Source organism: Nematolebias whitei, chromosome 16, assembly GCF_014905685.2.
Source record: "Nematolebias whitei isolate Nwh7 chromosome 16, NemWhi1, whole genome shotgun sequence".
Classification (NCBI taxonomy): Eukaryota; Metazoa; Chordata; class Actinopteri; order Cyprinodontiformes; family Rivulidae; genus Nematolebias; species Nematolebias whitei.
The window spans coordinates 43,634,098-43,650,281 of NC_056513.1; the positions used below are offsets into that span (position 1 = coordinate 43,634,098).

The window sequence follows — 16,184 nt, forward strand, 5'->3', positions numbered from 1 at the left end:
ATATATATATATTATTTTTAGCTTTGCTTTAAAGTTCTTGTTTTGTGATTTGTACATCTGTGGGTTAGAATAAAGTTGAACTAAAGGCCATAGCTCTTCTTTAAACATATTTGAGGGAAATATTCCTGAGATATCCAATAATTTTGTGTCTTTTAATTATTTTTTTTCAGCCAAGTTAACTTTAACAGATTATTTAATAGCCATTAAAGTGAAAACAGGATTTCATGATAAAGCCGGCACCGTTTATTTATTTATTTTTAATCTTCACTGATTAAAAAAAACAAAAACATTATTTTTATATATAAAATGTTTTTAAAAATTGTTTCCACCGCCCATCCAGACCCGTCCCGGTCCGCCTGTCTGCTGGGATTGGGGTTCGGCCTTCATGATTACGCAAGGCCGGGGTCTGGGCAACGGCCTTCTGTGAGTCAGCAGCTCGTATGACCCTCCGTGATGGTGACCAGAGGAACTCAGAGTCCACAGAGCACGCAAGGCCAGGATCTGGAGCCCGAGCCGCGAGTCGGCACCACGGAGGATCTTCCACGGTGACCAGCGGAGCTCGGAGCCGGGCACATGACGCCTTGCCCGTCCTGGCTCAGAGGCTCTGGTGGAGAGGACCAGGGAGACCGGTGGAGCTCCATCTAGCTCGCTCTGAATTTTGTCATCGACCATCAAGCACAAAAAATGCCTGCACTTCAGCATTAGACCACTGTGCTGTCATTAGTGGTTTTAAAATCTTTAAAATAGATCCAGCCGCTGCTCCGGGTTCCGAGAAATTGCGAATGGCGGATCGGTGTTTTGAAAAGTTTCTGAAAGATCCAGTGAGTCCTCCCCCTGACCAACCAGTGACCGACAATGTTCTGACGTCACATACTTGGGTCCTGCTTGGACTCAGTGGAACCGCAGAGAAGTAGGTTCTGAAAAAACAGGCCGGTTCCATGAAGAAGGCCCTGTGGAAAAGGACATGGAACCGGCCTAAGCAGGCTAAAGCGGGCCCAAGGAGGAACTGTGGAAAAGGGACTTTTGTCAGTAAGCAGAACCAGTGCTTTCCTTAGTTACTCATTCCTACTCGTCTTTACACAAGTTGTCTAATTGACTTTCCCATCTTCCTAATTAATGTTGGGTATAGGGGTGGGGGGTGGGGGGCTGGAGATGCATTTTGGGCAAAAGCAAAATAAACTTAGAAAGATCACCAGTCCATCACATGGAAACAAACAAACACAAAAGCACACACGCTCACTTAGAAATGTATGGACTGTGGATAGAAACCAAGTGCCAGGAGAAAACTCACACAAACAAGGAAAGAACTTTCAACATGAAGAACTCCAAACAGGAAGAACCCGTACTTGAACCTTCCTGCTGTGAGGCAACAGAGCTGACCACTAAACCAAGGACAGATATGTGGTTTTTTCTTTTCCTTTTTCAAAACCATACATTTGGGCGGGGCGGTGGCACAGTTGGTAGAGCTGCCACCTCTCAGCGAGCAGGTCCTCCGTTCAAATCCTGGTCAGGGACCTTTCTGGTGGTTTGCATGTTCTCTCCGTGCATGCGTGGGTTTTCTCCAGGTGCTCCAGTTTCCTCCCACAGACCAAAAACATGCATGTTAGGCTGATTGGTCACTCTAAATTGTCCCTGGGTGGGTGGGTGAGTGAGAGTGAGAGAGTGAGAGAGAGAGAGAGTGGATGGTTGTCTCTATGTGTCCCTGTGATGGACTGGAGACCCATCCAGAGTGTACCCCACCTCTCACACAGTGAAGGCTGGACATGGGCACCAGTGACCCCCCGTAACCCCAAAAGGAAGAAATGGGTAAAGATAATGGAAGATAGATGGATGGATGGATGGATGGATGGATGGATGGATGGAAACCATACATTTGTGTTTGTTGTTTATTTATCCTATGAACCCATTAATGTTCCATGGCATGCCTGAAAAGAAGGTTGTTGACATGACACAGGTGACTGGTCCACCTGAGGAAAGTGAGAATGTTAGAATTCAGTGTAAAAGGCAAGTTAATAAAAGTTTATCTATTGAAATTATTGAATCCATGTCAGAAGGTTGAGTGATGTTCTATGAGTTCCTCATTTCACTGAACAAGAGATATAAATGATGAGGAATGAGAATAAAGTTTCTGTTGTTGCATTTACCAATCCTAACTATTTATACTGTATAACTACTTGTACTTGTATAATTTTAAGATCTCCTGTTTTAGTGTATGTGTTCTTCTTTTTTTTATACATAAAACAACACTACAAACGATTACATGATTTCTTAGAAACAAACAAAATGAGCAATGAAAAGCCCTGTTGTTGTTCCACAGATAAAAAGCCCACAACACTATAATGTGTATGTAAATGGTGTATATCATTAGTGAGTACTTACTGATTTTTTATTTTATTTTAATGTAATTAGAACATGCTTGAAATGTGAAAGAAACAAATTTAACATGCTGGTCCATCTGCATACAGAATAAATATTAAGCTAAAAATGGTCCAGTGAATATCTAGTTTGCAGAAACAAAAAGATTTTGTTATTTTACTACTGCGTCAATACATGAATATTTACCTGGTTTTCTACCAGCATGGCAATGTCAACAAACATGTCATGAAGCTCTTTAATGCTGCTTTCCAGCCTCATGATGTCTTTATGACGAGCCTCGATCTCATCCAGTGCCTGCTGGTTGATCTTCGACTCCATAATCTGTCAAGGAGATAAAACACAAAGCCAAAGTCAGAACATTTAGCAAACATAAATATAAGGAAACTAATCTAGATAATCATTCAATTTCTTATAGAAGCAAACTAAACAAATCAGTCCAACTTCAATACAGTGCATGAACAAAAAATGAAGGTCATTGATTCTGAAGAAACATTGACATATTTGAGCTAAATACAAAGGACATTTTATACTTGTTGTACCAAATGTTCCCAAGTGGTGACAAGATGCAATGGTACAAATTCATCTGCAGTAGTACAATTGTTGATCTGGTTTAGGGTGGCAAAGACCTTAGCCAGAAGGAGATATTTGAGATTTTCTGGTCTGTCTACATTCCAACCTTAATTTATGGTCAGGAATTAAGAGTCAAATATGGGCCCAAAATATGAAACTATGAGTAAGTGAAATGTGCTTTTCCCCTATAGTGGCTGGGCTCAGGTTAGATAGGGTGAAGAAAATATATAAAGATAGAGGCGGGGTTAATTTGTTGCTCTGTTGCATCTAAAGGAGTCAGCTGAGGTGGTCTGGTCTTCTTATTAAGATGCCACTTGCTGGGGGGTTTCTGGGGATGTTCCATTAGGAAAGAGACCCAGAACTCAAAGGAGTAAATTTACTGTAAATCCTCTCTTGGTATCTCTATGGAGGAGTTGAGGAGAGGAATGGTTGTTTTCCTCTTGAACCTGTCGTCTCTACTACATAAACATGAATAAGCTGTTGAGAACAAATTGATGGATGGTTGGATAGTTGGATGGATGGGTGGATGGGTGGATGGTTGTATGTATGTATGTATGGATAGATGGATGGATGGAGGTATGGATGGATGAATGGCTGGATAGATGGAGGTATGGATGGGTGGATGGATGGTGGATGGATGGAGGTATGGATGGATGAATGGCTGGATAGATGAGGTATGGATGGGTGGATGGATGGTTGGATGGATGGTTGGATGGATGGGCTGCTGTGGCTGAGTGGTTAGAGCAGTCGTCCTCCAATGCAAGAGTTGGGGGTTTGAATCCACCAGCAGTCAGATGCCAAAGTGTCCATGGGCAAGACACTGAACCCCTCATTGCCTCCGATGTGTGTCCCATCGGTGTATGAATGTGATAAAGCTCTGATTAGTTTTTGTAGAGATCTAGTAGAGAGCTGTTTGAATGGGTAAATGAGGACACAGATTCTGTTGCAAAGCACTTTGAGTGTCTTGATAAGATAGAAAGGTGCTATATAAGTACAGTCCATTTACCATTGGTGGGTGGAATGTATGGATGAATGGATGAATGAATGGATGATGGATGGATGGATGGATGGATGGGTGGGTGGGTGGACGGATGGATGACAAATGAAAAATTGTGCCTTTGTGTAATTGTGTTTAAAATGACTTAAAACTATTTTGTCTTGTTTGATGTAATCATTTGTCAGTAACTTAAACTTGTTTCTGACAGTCCACTAAAGCAAGGCCACTTAAAAGAACAAAGATTTTGTTTTTTGTAAGTGGTTTGGCTAAAGTTCGATTTCTGGTTGAGTTTTATCCAGCATGCTTCATTTATTCACGTACAGAACCAAACATACAGGTCTTACCCCAGCAGTGAAAACAGCAGAATTTCCCCCTTCCAGCATCATCTCCAGTTCTTCATCAGTTGTTGCTTTTCCCGCTGCAGAACACATAGGAATGAAAAATTCAGGCTGTAAAAATAAACATTTATTCACGGATTACCAAAATTATTTAATTCAATTTAATTCAGCAAATTTAGATAATCGATTCATAACCAAATGATTAACATTTGGCCGCTACTGTTATCAATTGTTTAGGGAAATTAAATTTTAAAGCAATATGAAAACTAAAATGAATAGTTCCCGCATAAGATAGGGGCTTTATTAGGACAATCCATGAATGTGATAAAGCACTGATTAGTCTCTTTAGAATTATTTGCTGTAAGAATGGGTAAATGAGGACACAGATTGTAGTATAAAGCGCTTTGAGTATCTCGATAAGATAGAAAGGCGCTATACTTCCAGTTCCGGCAAGCTGATGGACGGCAGCTCCCCCCAGCTTCTCTGCAGTCTTTTACCATCAAACTGATATGTTTTTTCGAATCGGACCAAAGTTAGTCCCCCTTACAACCGAATTCGGTGTTCAGTGACTCAGAGAGCCGGACAGGACCGTCCAAAAAAATTTTTTCGGTCCAGGACCGGCCGCTCCCACCCCACCGGTCACTCTGAGCGCACCCTGCTGTCCAGGTGACCCCTCGAGCTGGGGAGTTGTCGCACGAAGGTCCGGTGTTTTCTCTCTCTCTCTCCGGACCCCAACGAACTTCTCATCTGGACCTTTGTGGTTCTACCTGGTTCCAACAAGAATTGCTGGGAGGTATGTCACTAGTTTTCTGCTGGACTGGCCCTCGTGGTGTCTTCATTGGTGTGGGGGAAGTGTACCTGTGTCCCCCGAATTGGACCAGAACCAAACCGATTTGGCTGTGGGGGACTTCGTCTTTAACAGAGCCGGTCTCAGCCTCAGTGAGCAGCCCGTTACCTTTTAATGAAGGACTGTCCACGTCCGTGGAATCACTGTGCTCTGATGCTTTGAAGTGCCGCCGGAACCGGACTGGAGCAGAACCGGGCCAGAGACGACTTCAGCCACTTCAGCCTCTTCGCCTCTTGTGCCATGGAGTGCCGGAGCTGGACTGGAGCAGAACCAAACCGGACCAGTGATGACTTCAGCCTCAGCCTCTCCGGTCAGTCTCGTTGTTTTTCACCGGGGGTGCCTCTCGTTATGTGGAGTACGAAGGTGACGTGCAAAGAAGTGGAGGAGCAGCGCTGCGTGGTGCTCGAGAAAAGTTTAGAGTTTGCATCGGAGTGGCTACAGACCTCCATCCAAACACGCCTGGATAATAATTATTTTTATTCCGGATCACGTTGTTGTCCCTTGTTGACCTGAAACGAGCTAGGACCATGCCTTTCATTTCAGGAGGATTTTCTGGCAGCTCGCTCTGCTATTTGCTGCAAATTATCTGTTTCTGCCTGTTGATTCTGGACCCTGCTTCTGTTTTTTATGGGAGCATCCATCCATCTTCGCAGCAACCCAACTCAAACTGCAATTGGGCCACCTCGTCGGATTTGTTTGCCCATTTGAGTTGTGACACTTTATAGTCTTAGACATTTCTGCACCATTCATATTATTGTCATTATTTTCAGATCTCAAGTCTATCTGGAGTCACTGAATCTTGTTAATACACCTGGATCTGCCCATCACTGCAACTTTCACTGTTTTTGGGTTCTGAATGATCGCGTTTTCATTAATGTTTCTCATGGTTCGATTATGGGGGCTAATTGTCACATTGTTAACTCCTGTAGTTACACATCAGTCACGAAAAACACAATAAAATGTCTGATAATAATGTTGTTACTGATCTCAGGGATTCAGCCCAACCCTGGACCGCCCACTATTTTTTTTAATCTTTATTGAAAAAGTACAAAACAATACAATAAATTGCAGTATACAGTAATGATATAACAGACGCCAGGGGGTTACAAACACTGAGACAATAATTTATAATAACATATTTCATAAATATATTGAAGAGAGCATATAAGGTGCAAGTTTTTATGGCCTTTGTGTTGGTGGAATATTTAATAGTTTTGATGTATTGTTTGACCTCATTTTCAAAAATGGAGATAAGAGGTTTTTGATTAAGGTATCGACGACCCCCCACTAATTACAGCACACCAAATGACTTTAAAAACATGTCAGGACTTCATTTTCTGCATGTAAACGCTCGTAGCCTTCTGAGAAAACTTGATACCTTGAAAATTCTGGTCAGTTCTTCTGGGTCAGATGTAATCTTCATCTCTGAAACCTGGCTCAACAAATCTGTACTGAATAATGACCTGGTAATCGATGGATTTAACCTCTATCACTGTGATCATCAAAAAAGGGGGGGTGGAGTCGCTATTTACATCAGAGTTTCTCTGGTTTCTTGTCTTGTGTCTGCTGAAACAATTCCAAACCAGTTTGATGCCTTAGCTGTAAACATCACTTTGAATGGAGGCCAGATTTTATCTGTAGTCTGTTGTTATCATCCCCCCTCATCAACACCTGAGGCTCTGTCCTCCCTGATGGAATTCCTTGGAAATTTAAAATTCAAAGAGATCTTTTTGGCAGGAGATTTCAACATTGACTGAGATAAGTCGACCCCCCTCTGTGATAAATTCAAGGAATGTTGCCTGTCACTCAATCTAACCCAATTGATCGACTCTCCCACTAGACCAAACAAAAACCGTCCTGAAAAATCTTCCATCTTAGACCTGTTGCTAACAAATATGCCTCACAAATTCCCTGGTACAGGTGTATTCGCTGACATTTTCAGTGATCATTGTGTAATAGCAGCACTCAGAGATATTAAACTTCCACCTTCTAAGCCCAGATTAATTAAAAAAGGGGATCTGAAACATTTTTGTGAGCAGTCATTCCTCTGGGATCTATCCCACTTTGATTGACTATTAACTGACGCTGTGAACACGGCTGAGAACTACAAAGTATTTTCATAATAGTTTCATTTATTTTGTGAACAAACATGCTCCTTTTCGTCAGTTCAGAATAAAGGGACGAGACAGCCCCTGGTTTACTCCAGAGTTAGCTGACCTCCTGCACAGGAGAGATCATCTTTGGGCCACAGCGAGAAAATCTGACTCAGACACTGATTGGTTGAGTTTTTGGCAGATGAGGAATAAATGCACAACTGCTGTCAAAGCTGCAAAACACAACTATTTCTTATCTCAGACCTCCAAAAATCTAAATGACCCCAATAGATTCTAGAAAACCATCAAATCTCTCTCAGGCAGCCCCCAATCATCTGACCTCCCATCATAACTTCTCGTTAACTCTGTTCCTGTGTCAAATAAGCACGAGATCCTGAACTGTCTCAACAAACATTTTGTTGCTTCTGGTTCTTTATTTGACACAGTTACTAATGGAAGATCAGCCACTTCCCCTAATAACCAAACTTCTACAAATCAAATCCCTCCTACAAGTCAATCCTCAGTTAATCAGTTTACTATTAGTATTAGTTTTCTACATTTGCCTTATAATCTAGCTGTTTTTGTTACTCTTTTTGCCATCTTATTTGTAAAAAAAATCTGTATGCTTTTTTATAACTGTCTTTTGTTGTCGCTGTTGTCCATTGTTGTCATCTTTCTTTGTTGATATCAGGTTTCTCTTATAAATGAATCCTCGAGGCTCAATGGGATTTACCTGTCTAAATAAAGGTTGAATGAAAAATAATATATAAGTGCAGTCAATTTACCATTTACCTTATTTATTTTGAGCTGTTTTGCTAGAAAGCTACCTGACTTATTGCTCTGCTCAAAGTTTTCTATTCAAAGTCTTTGTATTAAGAATTGAGTTTTTTGTTAATAAGTTCATTTAATTCTAATTTTGCTTTACGCATTTTGTCCAGCATTTCTTCATCTTGGAAGGCTTCTAACAATTTAATGGTTTCTTCTAATTATTGAATATGTTTTTTTTTTCTTCTTATGTGATGAGAATGAGATTATTTTACCTCTCATCACTGCTTTCCCTGCCTCCCAGAGAACAGATGCTGATGTTCCAGGCAAGTCATTATACTCCAGATAAGAGGCCCACTCTTCTGTAAAATATTTGATAAAGTCTTCATCTTCATCAATGATATATTAAATCTCCAGTTTATACTTTTTGGGATTTTTTTCTGTTTGCTTGAGTTAAAGAGACAGGAGCATGATCACTGACAGCTATAGGGTGAATCTCAGTGTCTGAGATGTCCGTCAACAACGAGCTGCTGACTAAAGAATAATCCAGACGAGAGTAAGAGTGATGGACAGGTGAGAAGAAAGTATACTCTCTACGATTCAGGTGAAGAGATCGCCATGTATCACAAAGTCCATAATCATTCATGTACTGTTTAACTATATTTATGGACTGCCAACTGCGCTGAGTTCCTGCTCTACTACATCTGTCTAATTCTTCATTTAGACCAAAGTTGAGGTCACCTCCAAGTATAAGTGAGCAATCCAAGTGATCAGACAGTGCTGAGGAAAAAATCATGAAAAAAAGAGGTGTCATCAACATTTGGGGCATATATGCTGACAATACACAGCTTGTAGTTATTTATACAAAGTTGTATTATTAAATATCTACCCAGTCGGTCTGTAACTGTGTCTAGTACTGTAAAATTAACATTTTTGTGTATTAATATTGCCACTCCCCTTTGTCTTGAGTTATAGCAAGCACAAAACACATCAGGAAAGTCAGGTGATTTAAGATCATCTGCAGTTGTAGTAGATTTATGAGTCTCTTGTAAAAAGACAACATCTGCCTGTAATCTTTTAAGCTGGTTTAAAATTCCTAATCTTTTTTGTTGAGTACTGGTTCCATTGACATTCCAAGTCACAAACCTTAATGTGCCCATAGTTGTGCGTGAGTAGCTAAAGTTGACCAGCGCATGTCACCATAGAGACAAATAGATCCAACTAAAATCACAGTTATTGCTTCAGATTGCCTGTTTAGATGTTTAGAAACACACAGTGATGTTTGAAGTTCTCTGGTGTGTGTGTGTTTGTGTGTGTGTGTGTGTTTTGGTGTGCTTGTGTGTAAATGTTTGTTGGGTGGTAAAGAAGAGAAAAAGACTGATGAAGTGATGTGGTAACAGACAAACTAAAGAAGAAAATAATAAAAATACAAAAGGAAAAGAATAGCTGTGACACCGTTCACCACCACCAGTGCAGACAGCTTACCGAGCTGTGCTTTACATTTTATTTACAAATGCCAGTTAATTTACCTCCAGTGTTACAAGCGTTAAACCAGGACTGTTCAACTAAACTGCCCAGGGGGCCACAGTTACTGAGAGCCAAGCGCTCAGGGGTCAGATATCCACTAGTTCTTATCATTAAGTTACTTTGTTTTATAGTTAAAACTCTAGTTTTGTTTTAAAAGAATGAACCCATTGGTGGACCGAACTTAGCTCACCTGTGGGCCTGATTTGGCCCGCGGGCCGTCAGTTGAACAGCCCTGCTTCAAACTAACCTGTTGTTCCTTTTAATAAAGCCACGGGGTGACGTCCCGTTCCCTGAACAACTGACCATTAATATAAAGTTTATCTACAGCCACCGTAGATCTGACGCCCTCAGACATGTATTTCTTCCTGATTGGAAACAAAACTCGCCTCCGATCGAGGATCTCTTTAGGAAATTGATCGTTCACACTGAAGTCCATCCCACACAGCTCTCTGCCCCAACCTCTCTCCTGCTCTTTTTGTTTAAAGTGTTCAAATTTAGCTATAATTGGTCGAGGTCGCTTGTTATCGGGCTTCTTACCTCCGAGCCGGTGAACACGATGGAATGTGATGTTTTTTATTGTCTCACTTTGGAGTTTCAGCTGATGTTGGATAAACTCATGGATCGTAACTTCAGCGTCCTCCTCTGCTCGTTCTGGGATCCAAGAGAAGTCAAGATCATCCCGCATGCTTTGAGCCTGAATGTTCCAAATGGATTCTTTCATTTTCCCGTTCTCTCCAGACAGCTGCAACCTCTTCTCGGTGAGTTCTTTGACGTTACCCCTCAGAGTTTGGTTCTCTGCAGCAAGTGACGCTACCTGAGCTTGGCTGAACTCCAGAGACTCCCTCAGTGCTTGAAACTCCTTGTGGAGAACCTCCACCAGGGCCAGCCGAGCATCTAAGCTGGCTAGCTTCTTGTCTATAGAGCCCAGGACATCAGTGAAGCTTTTCTCTGGAGAGGTGAACGTGCTGGTTGAGCTCTCTGAACGCGTGCATTTAGGAGTTGGTGTGGCCGTTGATGTGCGTTGTTTTTTTGTGGTTTACCCATCACGATGTTGTTAAAACACTCCTCCACGTAACTCTCCAGACTGTCCAAGGTTTCCTTGTCCAGTTTGGTTTATTGAAACAATATGCAGAGGTTATTATTAACAATATTTATTATGCTTGATTGTAATATATTGGCTTGTTTTACCTGAGTCGAATCATTTTAGTTTAGCAATATCTTGCCATGTTACTTACACAGCACAGCTCTCACGTGATCTCAGCAGCTCATCACCAGGTTTTTCCTTACACCCCCGTGCTCCGTTTGACATTTGAGATCGGGGGCAGGGGGGGGGGGGTAGGCTGCCTGGTTGGGGTCTGGGCTGTGGGTGGGCGTTGGGCCTTGGGGGGCGATTGTGGGTGGGGCCGGTGCTCTGGTTCTCCCTGGGTTGTTCAGATCTTTTGATGAGGGTTCCTGGTTGCGATGGCCGGCTCTTTGGCTGGGGTGGCGGCTGGGTTCTGGCGGGAGATCAGCTGTGTGTGTGAGTGTGGTCGTTGGTGGTGTATGGCGGTGGTCGGGGGCATGGTTTCGCTTTGGCGCGGTGCTGACTGGTTGGCCTGATGTGACATTTGCGGTAGGAGGTGTTGTGTGTATGGGGGGTGCATAGGTGGCATGCCGGCGCTTCTCCAGGCCTGTGGTGTGGGGTTGTTGGGGTGCCTGGTCCTTGGTGCGCTGGGCCAACCTTCCTCAGCTGCTGCTCCCTGCTGCTCTGGCACCCGGCCTGGGGCCGGCTTGCGGTCACTGTCGGGTGGGTAGGGCGCATGGACGGCCTGCCAGAGGCTCTGTCAGGCTGTCTCTGTGTGCCTGTTTATGTCTCGGGTTGGGTTTTAGGTGGTCCCCTCTCTTGGATCAATTTGTGCCCCCCATATAATGTGGGGTCTACTTCCCCCGTCGCGCTCCCCTCCGGTGGGTTGGTGTGCCCCCCTACCACCAGTGCATTGGTGGCTCTCAGCAGCTGGGTCTGGGTGGTGGGGTGTGTGCAGGCCCACCCTGGTGGCTGCCTGTTGGGGGCTGGGTGCCCTGGCTCTATCGGGCCTCTGTTGGGGGTTGGTATGACTTCGGGACTCGGGGCTCGGTGTCCATGGTCGGATCTACTCTGGAGGGGCGGGTTGCCAGCGGGACCTGTGGACTCATCGCTGCAGCCTCCTGGGGTTTCTGCATTGTGGTTGCTGGGGATCATTCGGGGCTTCCCTTTGCTTCTCTCTCTGGGGTGTCCATGGTGGGGGACTCCCGGAGCTCCAGGCTTGGGGACTGCTGTGTGCCTGTGGCTCCGGTCTTCCCTGTGTTACCATTGTGTCCTGTGGGGACGGGTCTGTGGGTCCCCACATCCACTATTGAAGATTTCTATGGAGAAACCTTATAGTGACAAGCATGCTCACACAGGTGTTTAGATTCAGGTGTTTATCAGATACACACTCAGATGGGTTGTGGTGGCCACTAAATACATCTTGTATTACCATGTACTGTATAAAATACTTTCTAATGATGTTATAAGTATCATTATACAAGTTGTTTGTTGTTGTGGTTTCTTGGTTTTGTCTTTTTTTTTTCTCTTTCCCCAGGTCTAGAGACAGACTTCAATGATGTTGATTTGTGTTCTCCTTATCCCTCTCTCTCTCCTCTATTCCTATCTCCTTATTTACCTTTTAACCCTTCTCTCACTTTTCTGCTTTGTTTTCTTCTTTGTTTTTCATCCCCATGTCCATTACATCTGAAACAAGCCCAAAGAAAATTATAATAAAATTTAATTTATATATCAAGTGGAGCATTAAGGCCAGCCATAATGCTCTGCTTGTGAAAGTAAATCTGTTGGGCATCACTTTGACACTCAGACAATAATTCTAAGTGTCACAATGCCGGACAGGACAAGGGAAAAAAACCTAAACAAAACATTGTGATGTCATTAAAAAAAGAAAGAAATAAGGTGGAAGTTCATCTGGTCCTGCAGATTTTTTAGGAACAAGATCTTTTAACAGTTTATTGACCTCACTGACTGAGAATGGAGAAAAAGAGAAGCTGTGATTAACTGAGGATTGACTTGTAGGAGGAATTTGATTTCTAGAAGTTTTGTTATTAAGTGAAGTGGCTGATTTTCCGTTAGTAACTGTGTCAAATAAAGAACCAGAAGCAACAAAATGTTTGTTGAGACAGTTCAGGATCTCGTGCTTATTTGACACAGGAACAGAGTTAATGAGAAGTTGTGATGGGAGGTCAGATGATTGGAGGGTGCCTGAGAGAGATTTGATGGTTTTCCAGAATCTGTTAGGGTCATTTAGCTTTTTGGAGGTCTGAGATAAGAAATAGTTGCATTTTGCTGCTTTGACAGCAGTTGTGCATTTATTCCTCATCTGTTGAAAACTCAACCAATCAGTGTCTGAGTCAGATTTTCTCGCTGCAGCCCAAAGATGATCTCTCCTGTGCAGGAGGTCAGCTAGCTCTGGAGTAAACCAGGGGCTGTCTCGTCCCTTTATTCTGAACTGACGAAAAGGAGCATGTAAGTTCACAAAATAAATGAAACTATTATGAAAATAGTTCCAAGCAGAGTTCACGTCATCAGTTAACAGAATACGATGTCAGTCAAAGTGAGACAGATCCCAGAGGAATGACTGTTCGCAAAATGTTTCAGATCCTTTTTTTTAATTAATCTGGGCTTAGAAGGTGGAAGTTTAATGTCTCTGAGAGCCGCTGTCACACAATGATCACTCAAAATGTTTGTGAATACACCTGTACCAGGGAATTTGTGAGGCATATTTGTTAGAAACAGGTCTAAGATGGAAAATGTTTCAGGGCGGTTTTTGTTTGGTCTTTGTTTTTGTTAGTACCAAAAAAGATAACAATTAGATCAGAAAAGACAAGTAAATCCTTCAGCTATAATAAAAATTAATAAAAAAATGAGTCTGTAATGAGTGTTGTGTATTGAAGATCTGCTTTGGTGTAAGTCAACTTACTGATCTCCAGCTGGCGAGCAATTCTTCCTTTGCTTTTATCTCTGAAATCAACTTGAGCTTCGTTGTACTTTGTCATAACTTCCACAAACTTTTTGGCCAGAATAGCATGCTGTAGGAAGGTGGGGGTGGGCGGGGGCAAATACAGACAGTTCAGTTAATTGACTTGTTAACAGTATTTGATAAATTCAAATTTATGTTTTCAGGTTACTTTAAAAAGTACTTCTTGGATTCTGTTGCATATCATTTTTGTATCCAATGTTTTTTCATGTAAACTTAAAGAAGATGGGGCTCAGGTGGCTGAACTCCAGGGCTGCAACAGTTATTGCACATATTCAATATAACCAGCTATCAAATATTGTTGACGTGGATTCATCTGTAGACGTGTTGTATACAGAGGTATTAATTGATGGCTTAGGCCATGAAGAACCATGTTTGGGATTTTTGTAACAGGAGGGCTCAACCTTTGATAGAAAGCACTAAATGTCAGTTACTTCATCAAAAATCATGCAGACCAGAACCAAAGTTTCTGGGCTTGATGAGACAAAACTGGAACTTTTTGGCCAGTTACACCTGTTGTGTTTTTTACTATTATAGACGGTGCCAACACATCGATCCACATCTGTATGTGTACTTTAGCTGGTCAGCTGCCTGCTCTTTCACCTGTGACTTGCGTATCCTGAGGTCAGCTGAGGCTCTTTCATCCGTGTTTGATTCAAGCTGCCGCTCAATACCTTAACCACACAAACAAAACTCAGTTAGCTTTTACAAAGTGTCCTGTAAGGGATGACTTCAACATGTCACTCAACTGACATGTCTCCATGTCATACAGGGTGTTCTACACTATTACCTAGACTCACAAGGAACAATAAAATAATCTAAATACTGACTCTTGAGCTTGTTTCGTGCATTGTTTGCAGACTTTTTTATTTCATTGGTGAGAGCTTCAACATCATCTTGTATTTCTGGAAAGAAAAAATCAGAAGAGAAAGTAAGGAAGGAATTGATTTGAAAACACTGGATATCTGAAAATGTGTGTTTGAAGCAGTTACTTTGGTCAGATGTTGGGGCCGACAAGATGGTGGAGTAAAGTTTCTTAATTTCCGTTATGCTTTCATCAATTTTGTCAATGCTGGTGCGTATATCTTCAATCTGAAACACACCCATACAAAAGGCACACACTTTATTATGAAGCAAATGTGATTAAAGTGAAGACTTTGCAACGACAGAAAGAAAATACTTGTGCAAAGAAGCTGTCCATGAAAGCCTCATTTTCCACTGGGACCTCGATGTCATCTCCACTTGGATCACTCTTCTGTGAAAACCAGATGTTTGGAGGAAAAAAACATATTATTGAACCTGAATATCACAAAAAAGTTCAGTCATGTCATCTGGACAGATTATTCTTGGAATAAACGTTTCATCTTTCATCCAAAAGGCTTCATCAGTTTGAGGTCTGCCAACAAAATGTGTTGTGTAAATAGCAACTTATTGACGTGTTTTAAGCAAGCCTGCTGTGAAATTCCCAGAAACTGGCTTAAATAAACAAACTTTTCCAAATAGATTACAATTAGCAGAAGTTAGACGTAGGGCTGCACCAGTATAAAACTTTTTCAAACCATTTACAAGTACATACATTTGAGTACTTGCCAATACAGAGTATCAATATGAGTACCATTCAGTGACATATGGTCAGAGGAAGTACACTGAAAAATAAACAATAAAATATATGGCAGTAAAATGAAGCATATATTTATTTTTAACTGTCTTGTAAAGTTTTCCATTGACCTTTGCTGACACCGTTTTGTCACAGATCACTCCTGAAACTTTTCTCCATCCTGCCTGGACTCTCTTTTAAACCTCTTTACCACACTCCCCATTTTCCTGGACAGTGGACCCCAAGTCCTTTTTCATTGATTTAACCTTTATTTATACAGGATGGTCTCATTGAGCCATGAGGACTCATTTACAAGAGGGACCTGTTCCAGACAGAACATATAAAATACAGACAATAACAACAAACAATAACAATAACCTATAGTAAAATGCAGTTAAAATAAAAGTAGTGTATAAACAATAAATCAGTTTGCCATAAAACAGGGTGAAATATTAAAAACAAGAACACATTTGCTTTGATTTTTCTATTGCCATTAACAAATGTTTGAAACCCTTTAAAGAAATCAAGGAGGACAACTTCAATTCCAGTTACAAGGTTTTCCAGATGCAGGAGCTGAGTAAGAAAATGCCTTTTTGCCAAGTTCAGTCCGCAATGAGGGAACGCTGCAGGTAATGATGACCTAAGAGCACATGTTGTAACTGCACAGACATGTGGAAGGAGATATAAGAAGGTAGCAGACCAAGGAGGGATTTACTGTATAGATGAAAATGAACCAGTGTGAGAGCCTACATGTACAGGTAGATAATGATGACCAACTGACCAAGGAGTACAGGGTGCAGTGATGGGTACAGTAGTTACAACCAGTTATGAATCTTAGTGTGCCATGCTGGACAGCATCCAACATCTGCAAGGAACTGGCAGAGGCATTCATGTAAATAATGTCACCATAGTCAATGGCCGGAATGAAGGAAGGTAGCATTTACTAGGTGTTTTCTGGCATTCAGAGTTAAGCAAGATCTATTTCTGTAAGAGTGAGACTCACTGCAGCTCCAAGATGGCCGCTAATCATC

General features: G+C 41.9%; 1 protein-coding gene across 1 annotated transcript in view; it reads right to left on the reverse strand.

Moving 5' to 3' along the window:
• Positions 1-16,184, reverse strand: part of LOC119423225 (syntaxin-3) — a 41,608-nt gene that overhangs the window by 1,049 nt on the left and 24,375 nt on the right. The window contains exons 2-8 of the mRNA XM_037690631.1: positions 14,737-14,811; positions 14,549-14,648; positions 14,387-14,461; positions 14,160-14,230; positions 13,500-13,608; positions 4,288-4,361; positions 2,563-2,697 (exon numbers count right to left, since the gene is read on the reverse strand). Of these exons, the coding sequence (XP_037546559.1) occupies positions 2,563-2,697; positions 4,288-4,361; positions 13,500-13,608; positions 14,160-14,230; positions 14,387-14,461; positions 14,549-14,648; positions 14,737-14,811 (639 nt within the window). The remainder of the gene's footprint in view (positions 1-2,562; positions 2,698-4,287; positions 4,362-13,499; positions 13,609-14,159; positions 14,231-14,386; positions 14,462-14,548; positions 14,649-14,736; positions 14,812-16,184) is intronic.